Source organism: Oryctolagus cuniculus, chromosome 11, assembly GCF_964237555.1.
Source record: "Oryctolagus cuniculus chromosome 11, mOryCun1.1, whole genome shotgun sequence".
In the NCBI taxonomy this organism is placed as follows: Eukaryota; Metazoa; Chordata; class Mammalia; order Lagomorpha; family Leporidae; genus Oryctolagus; species Oryctolagus cuniculus.
The window spans coordinates 13572499-13580616 of record NC_091442.1 but is presented as its reverse complement, the minus strand read 5'-3'; the positions used below and the strand labels follow the sequence as shown (position 1 = coordinate 13580616).

Below are 8118 nucleotides of genomic sequence, written 5' to 3'. Positions count from 1 at the left end.
GTATGAAAAGGTGTTGGCTCTGTTACTCGGTGGAGAGGCGTGGTAAGCCACGGTGTAGCAGCGCTGCGAGTCAGTCGCCACCTAGGATGCCCACGGCCCTCCGGTGGGGGGAGCGCCTGGGGGTCCTCGCTCCTCCGCCTGGCCGCGGCCCCTGTGGAGTGGAGCACCTGGAGCGCTTGGCCGTGGCACCTGCGGGTCCGGCTCCTCCGCCTGGCCGCGGCCCCTGTGGAGTGGAGCGCCTGCGGGTCCCGGCTCCTCCGCTTGCCGCGGCCCCTATGGAGTGGAGCACCTGGAGCGCTTGGCCGTGGCGCTTGGGGGTCCCGGCTCCTCCGCCTGGCCGCGGCCCCTGTGGAGTGGAGCACCTGGAGCGCTTGGCCATGGCGCCTGGGGGTCCTCGCTCCTCCGCCTGCCGCGGCCCCTGTGGAGTGGAGCGCCTGCGGGTCCCAGCGTCCTGGCACGCACGTGGCAGCGGCCGACGGCTCACATGCCGGGACCCCGGCCACCTGCGTGGGAGACCCCAGTGGAGGTCCTGGGTCCGGCTTCTTCCTGGCCCAGCCCCGGCCGGGCCGGGCCGGGCATCTGGGGCGTGAACCAGAGAGTGAGAACTCCGTCTCTCCTCCTCTGGGAATCGGGAGTCTGCAGTTGGCGGCCCTCCGAGACCCGCCCCGCTGAGGGGCCCGGGCCCCCGGGTCAGGGCGTGGAGCTGAGGCTTCCGGCTCGGGGCGGACGGCCGACACGCCCTGCCGGCCAGAAGGGATCGGGAGGGGCGTGCCGGGCGTTCGCCCTCGGGGGCTCCGTCCCACGTGGGCACTTGCTCGGCCCTTTAATGGTCGGCGTTTTCCAAAGGTCACCAATCCGCTGCGGAGTCGTTAGTTAATGGCAGCCTCTCCTGCCAGTCGGACGTTAGAAACAGCCGCCCCCACCGCCCAATGCCGGTACGCTTGTGGGTGGGCCTAGCAATGACAGAGCGCTTCGCCGCGCCCTATTGGCTGGATCAAACCCAAGCGAGCCTCTGATTGGTCGACGCTGCTCGAGGGTTACAATTCAAACGCGGGCGGGCGGGCCTGCAGCCTGCAGTTGCAGCCGTGTTCTCCTAGTTCCTGCTTCTCTGGCGAGTGCTGCCCGAATGGCCTCTCAAAATCGCGATCCAGCCGCCGCCAGCGTTGCCGCCGCCCGTAAAGGCGCCGAGCCGAGCGGGGGCGCCGCGCGGGGCCCCGTGGGCAAGAGGTGAGTGGTGCGGAGATGACGCTCGGCGGCCCCGGCATGCCCGGGGCATCGGGGCCCGGAGCGCGGACTCCGAGGACCCCCTTCCTCAGCGGGTGGATTTGCGGGGGCCACAGGACGCGCCAGGAACTCGAGGCCGGGCAGCCACGGGCTCTGGGGCCCCGGGTGGAGACTTCCGAGATCCCCCGCCTCCTGCAGCGGGTGAGACCTGGAGCTCGGGCAGCTGTCGGAGACTAACGACCGGGGAAGGGCGAGGGGAGCGTGGGGACCGGGCGGACAGCGGTCGGCGTGGAGCACCTGCCAGACTCATGCTGCGGGAGCCTGGGCTTGGGGAGCGTGAGGACTCGCCAGGGTCACCCTGGGCAGGTGGCCGGGTCTGGCCTTGGGGCTCCCGCGGGAGATAGGGAGGGAGGGGTGCATCACCTGGGCCCCGCCCGCCCGAACTCCCCGCTGACCCTGAATGCTCTTTTTCTAGGCTACAGCAGGAGCTAATGACGCTCATGGTGAGTGCCCGTGCCCAGACCCCCAGCCAGCTGGCCCCCTCCTCACTCCCACCCAACTGTCCATGGCCTGCCCCCTCCACCAGAGCCCCACTTGACACGGGGGCGAAGGCGAGGGTGTCTGTGTTTTCCGGGAAGAAGTCCCTGTCCCCACCTCGCCTTGTCTTCCGGGATTCTGTCCGACGCCGATCCTGGAGTCACCCAGCCCCTGCCCGTGGCGTCCTGGCCCTGCCGAACCTTGGAGTGCGCCTTTCTGTTTCTCTCCAACCCTTGAGCACCCACATTGCCTGTCTGGACTCCTGAGGGGCACCGGACATGGCTGCATAACCCCTCCCCGCCCAGCCTCCCCACCCTCTCTGCGGCAGCCCCGAGGCCACCTGGGGAAAGCCCGTCCCTAGGGAGTGTGACGGGATTAGGGGAAGGTCTCCGAGCTCTGCAATCCAGCAAGTGTTCTTCCTGCCCAGATGTCTGGTGACAAAGGAATCTCTGCCTTCCCTGAGTCAGACAACCTCTTCAAGTGGATAGGGACCATCCACGGGGCAGCCGGCACCGTGAGTATCGGGGTGCTGGGGGGTGGAGGTGACTCCCCGTGCCAGGGCTGCGTCAAGCCTTCAGCTCGGCAAGACAGTCGCCCGAGCCTTGTTCTGCACCTGTGCAGGCTGGGTGTGAACGGTGCTGCCTGTCTTAGATGGCTGGAGGGCTCGGGCAAAAAGGCAATGAGTGGAATAAGGACTTTGGTCAATGGAGTCAGATCAGAGACTCAGGGCAGGGCAGGCACAGCTGCTCTGTGAGAAGCTGCTGCATGGGACACCGGCATCCCTTCAGTGTCGCTTTGAGCCCCAGCTACTCTGCTTCCAGCCCAGCCTCCTGCTACTTCGTACCTGGGAGACACCAGAGGATGGCCCACGTACTTGGGTGCCTGCCACCCACATGGGAGACCCGGATGGAGTTCCAGGATCCTGTGCTCAGCCTGGCCCAGCCCAGGCTGTTGGGGCCATTTGAGGAGTGAACCAGCAAATGGAAGACAACCCCCACACACTTCAGATAAATAAATCTTTTTTTAATATATATTTGAGAGAGTTACAGAGAGAGCGAGAGAAAGAGAGGTCTTCCATCCGCTGGTTTACTTCCCAATTGGCTGCAACAGCTGGAGCTGCGCCAATCCGAAGCCAGGAGCTTCTTCCAGGTCTTCCATATGGGTGCAGGAGCCCAAAGACTTGGGCCATCTTCCACAGCTTTCCTAGGCCACAGCAGAGGGGTGGATCAAAGTGGAGCAGCCGGGACTCAAACCGGCGCCCATATGGGATGCCGGCACTGCATGTGGCAGCTTTACCTGCTACACCACAGCACCAGCCCCCTCAAATTCAATTTTTTGCATGTTAACCTACTTTTTTTTAAGTTTATTTATTTATTTTTTTTTTTGACAGAGTTAGATGGTAAGAGAGACAAAGGTCTTCCTTTCTGTTGGTTCACCCCCCCAAATGGCTGCTACGGCTGGCGCCCTGTGCCGATCTGAGGCCAGGAGCCAGGTGCTTCCTCCTGGTCTCCGACGTGGGTGCAGGGGCCCAAGCACTTGGGCCATCCTCCACTGCCCTCCCAGGCCACAGCAGAGAGCTGGACTGGCAGAGGAGCAACCGGGACTAGAACCCGGTGCCCATATGGGATGCCGGCGCCGCAGGCAGAGGATCAACCAAGTGAGCCACGGTGCCGGCCCCTATTTATGTATTTGAAAGACAGAGTGACAATCTGCGATTCACTGGTTCTCTCCCCCAATGGCTACAACAAGCCAGAGCTGGGCCAGGTCAAAAGCAGGAGCCCAGAAGTGCACCCCACTCCCACGCGGGCAGCAAGGGCGCGTGGCCAGGAAGCTGGGCTGGAAGCGGGGAGCAGCCGCAGCTTGAAAGGCGCTCTGCTGTGGGGCGCAGGTGTCTCGGGGTGTCCAACCCTGCTGCGCCGCGGCACCTGCCCCGGCCCGACACTGCAATTGGGCCAGAGCCCTGGGGGTGCCAGCGCACAGCTCAGCCCCCGGGGCCACTGACGGCCCACCTGACGAAAGCAGGGACCAGTTGAGTGCTTTGTCTGCTGTGCAGGCCCAGGTGGGCGCTCACGTGGGACCCTTGCCCCCACTCTCAATGCCAGGTATATGAAGACCTGAGGTACAAGCTCTCCCTGGAGTTCCCCAGTGGCTACCCTTACAACGCGCCCACGGTGAAGTTCCTCACGCCCTGCTACCACCCCAACGTGGACACGCAGGGGAACATCTGCCTGGACATCCTCAAGGACAAGTGGTCCGCCCTGTATGACGTCAGGACCATCCTGCTGTCCATCCAGAGCCTGCTGGGAGGTAACGTGTGAGCGCACCCCTTCCGTGCCGCCCGGGAGCCGCCGGTGCTGCCGGGCCGCCGCTGACTGCTCTCTCTCCACCCGCAGAGCCCAACATCGATAGCCCTTTGAACACACATGCCGCCGAGCTCTGGAAAAACCCCACAGGTGGGTCCCAGCCCTGCCCAAGGACGCTGGGTTGGGCAGGTGTGGGGTTAATAGAACCTCCTGCTCGCTGGGGTGAGGGAGCGGATATGGGAAATTAACCCCTCCCAGACTTGGTCTCCTGTGCTGTTCCCCAGTCTCCCTAAAAGCAGGGGGGCGGCCACCAGCCTCCCCTGGCACTCCCCTTAGCGTCCCTGACTGCCCTCTCCCACCCTGATGAAAGGCATCCGTGCCCATCTCTCATCATCCACCTGCCCGTTCTCTTCCAGCTTTTAAGAAGTACCTGCAAGAAACCTACTCAAAGCAGGTCTCCAGCCAAGACCCCTGACCCGGGCTGCCCAGCCTCTCCCTGTGCCGTCGCCTTTCCTGGTTCTGCCTTAGAATCTGTCCTGTCCTTGACCTCTACTGGACTGTGTCTTGAGCTGTGGTGTTATTTTTGTTTGTTTTTTAAATTAAGTCTGTTTGAGTTCTTGTGATATATATTAAATAAACACATTTTGGTTGTTTTTGTAGAAGTTGCTGCCTCGCGGTTACCCTGGGTTGGGGGTGCTCGGGGCAGGCACGGTGGGTGGTCTCACATCTGGGCAATTGGCCTGTTCCCCTCTTCAGCGGTGGAAGCAGGTGACAGGCTGTAAGGCCAAGCAGTGGCTTGTTCCCCTGTGGCCTTGGTTTCTCTGTGAAGGAGCGACTACAAGCCCCAGGAATGCTAGTAGGTACTGGAGCTGCCCCAGCTATGCGTGCTGGAGGGGAGGACCACCCACCCACTTCCAACAGAGAAGGCTCCAGTTAGCCAGAGCAGGGCCAGGGTCTGCGGAGGCAGCAAGGGAAAGCCCCTTGCTCTACACCAGGCCCAGTTCCCCAGGGATGGCTCCGCACTCCAAGGGGAGACATCACCTCCTGCCCTGGCCCTGGGACCCCTGGAGGAGACACCTGTGCAGAACTGCAGGGAGGAAAGCAGGCTGGGATGATGGGCCCTGCCTGGGCCTACAGGAAGATCTCTGAGGTAAACAAGCTACCCAGGTGCATTCCTGCACTGCCCGGCCTCCACTCAGCACCCAGGCCTGGGGGGGACACAGCCGGCAGCCCCCACCTCCAGTCACGTGTAAAGAATTGGAGCTGTCAGGTCTGGGGTTGGAACTTGAGTGTGTCATTGTGCCTGAACCGCTCTGCTCGGAGCTTCTCCATCTCGTGGGCGTACAAGTCCACTCTGGGCCTTGAGCAGATGAGACATAACACCTGCCTTCCTTTCAAATAGATTTAAAAAAAAATTATTTGAAAAGCAGAGTTACAGAGAGGGGGAGAGAGAGAGGTCTTCCATCCACTGGTTCACTCACCAGATGGTCGCAATGGCCAGAGCTATGCCAGCCTGGAGCTCCTTCTAGGTCTCCCACGCGGATGCAGGGGACCAAAGACTTGGGCCATCTTCTACTGCTTTGCCACAGCAGAGGGCTAGATTGGATGTGGAGCAGCTGGGACTTGAGCCTGCACCCATATGGGATGCCAGCACTATAGGCGGTGGCTTTACCTGCTATGCCACAGCACCGGCCCCTCAAGTAGATTATTTATTTGAGAGTGTTACAGAGAAAGGGAGAGACAAAGAGGTCTTAAATATTCTGAGTCACTCCCCAAATGGCCACAATGACCAAGGGACCAGGGGTGGACCAGGCCAAAGCCAGGAGCTTCTTCCCGGACTCCCAAGCGGGTGCAGGGGCCCAAGCCCTTGGGCCATCTTCCACTGCTTTCCCAGACCACAAGCAGAGAGCTGGATGGTAAGAGGAGCAGGCAGGACACCAACTGGCTCCCTATGGGATGCCAACCCTGCAGGCGGAGGCTTAGCCCGCTAAGCCACAGCGCCAGATTCTGATTCAGTCAGTCTGGGCGAGGGCGTGAGGTTCCATGTCTAATCCGCTCCCAGGCGGTGTCACTGCTGTAGTCTCATTAGGAAACATGGAAGGTGGCCATCGCGGGGTGTGGTCCTCCCCCCAGCACAGACTCTACCTGGAACTTGGTAGAAAGGCCACGCTCTTGGTCCCCACAAGCTCTCCAGGTTAGATGCTCTCTGGGGCTTGAAGTCATGGGGTCAGATGATGCCTGGGCAAAGCAGAGGCAGAAGCTATCACAGGATTGGTTCTTTCCGTTTGTTAAAGATTTGTTTGTTTATCTGAAGGGCGGAGAGACCCGAGTGGTGAGAGACAGATCTTCCATCTGCTGGTTCACTCCCTAAATGGCTGCAACGGCCAGGGCTGGGCCAGGCCAGAGCCAAGAGCCAGGAACTCCATCCCAGTCTCCCTCGTGTGTGGTAGAGGCCCAACTACTTGGGTCATGTTCTGCTGCCGCCCAGGTGCGTTCTCGGGGAGCAGGATTGGAAACAGCAGCCAGGACTTGAATCGGCACTCCCACATAGGATGCCAGCATACACAGGGTGGTGGCTTAGCCCACTGTGCCGCAGCGCCAGCCCCCTGGTTCTTAATAAACCTGCTAAGAGGTGAACCTATTTTGTCTGCCTTCGAGGAAATCTTTTCCCTGTGGTCCCTGATCTTGGTGTTCAGCCCACCAGGTAGTCCCGAGGCCGGCCTCGTGTCAGTCACGGGGACCCAGTCCTCACGTGTAGCTCAGAAGCCATCAGAGTGTTCTCTGGAACCCACCACTGGGAGAGTTTTACAACAGGTTGCTGAGGCCGGCGCCGCGGCTCACTAGGCTAATCCTCCACCTGCGGCGCAGGCACACCGGGTTCTAGTCCCGGTCGGGGCACCAGATTCTGTCCCAGTTGCCCCGCTTCCAGGCCAGCTCTCTGCTGTGGCCAGGGAGTGCAGTGGAGGATGGCCCAAGTGCTTGGGCCCTGCACCCCATGGGAGACCAGGAGAAGCACCTGGCTCCTGCCTTCGGATCAGCGCGGTGCGCTGGTCTCAGCGCGCCGGCCGCGGCTCCTGGCTTCGTATTGGCACAGCTGCAACCAGTTGGGGAGTAAAGACCTCTCTCTCTCTCTCTCTGCCTCTCCTTCTCTCTGTAACTCTGACTTTCAAATAAATTAACTAATTAACTTAAAAAAAGAAAGAAAAAGAACTCAGCCCAAGGAAGCAGAACCACTGGGTTAGAATCCTGGCTCCACCCCCTCCTTGCCTGCATGCACTTGGGCACTTAGACTTAACCTCACTATGAAACGGAATCATTGAAGGATGTGAGAACAGTGCCTGGCACATAGGAAGCGCTCATTAAGTGCTGGGCGTCTAATGAACAGGAGGGCAAGGAGGGCTTCCTGGAGAAGGAGTGAGCCATGAGGCTGGCAGAGACAAGAAAGCGGCTTCATTGGACAGCAGGACGTGTGTGTTCATGGGTGTAGGGAGAAGGGGAGGGATGGTGGGCCTCAGTGGGCGTTTCAGGCCACATTAAAGTGCAGACACTTATCTTGAGGGCAACATTCAAAGAATGAAGCCTTGGGCAGGACAGTGATGTGACCAGATTCGTTTTCAGAGCAGTCTTACTTGGGGGCCAGTGTTTGGCCTGGGGGGTGATGGCCCGGGTGGTGGTGGTGGTCTGGGGGCTGTGGCCCGGGGGATGGTGGCCCAGGGGACAGTGGCTCGGGGGGTGGTGGTCCAGGGGCAGTGCCCAGTGGGCACAGAGAGGAGGATGAAGCAGGGTAAGGAGACAGGAAGCAGAGGGTGTATGTGTGTGTGGGGGGGGGGGGGGGGGTGAGCACCAGAGTCCCTGTGCTGGGCCCCATCCAGGCTGTTATCTGTGGGCTGCTCTACTTCACCTCCCTGGGCCTGAGTTCCCACAACTGCAAAACGGGGATAAGAGCAGCATCTGCCTCTGGATGCGCCGTGTGGATGACCCAGACCAAGTGCATAAGGCACAAGGCACAGCCATGACGGTGCTGGAATCCCAGCACCAACCCTGGCTGGAACAG

The 8118-nt window shown here is 61.0% G+C and overlaps 1 protein-coding gene across 1 annotated transcript; it reads left to right on the top strand.

Annotated features, from left to right (window-relative positions):
- Positions 1-1045: 1045 nt before the first annotated feature.
- On the top strand, positions 1046-4726 carry UBE2C (ubiquitin conjugating enzyme E2 C). Its single transcript, XM_002721233.5, has 6 exons — positions 1046-1227; positions 1700-1727; positions 2189-2275; positions 3864-4068; positions 4155-4214; positions 4481-4726. Exons 1-6 carry the CDS (start codon positions 1127-1129, stop codon positions 4537-4539), a joined length of 540 nt encoding a protein of 179 aa, XP_002721279.1. The 5' UTR covers positions 1046-1126; the 3' UTR covers positions 4540-4726.
- The last annotated feature ends 3392 nt before the right edge of the window (positions 4727-8118 follow it).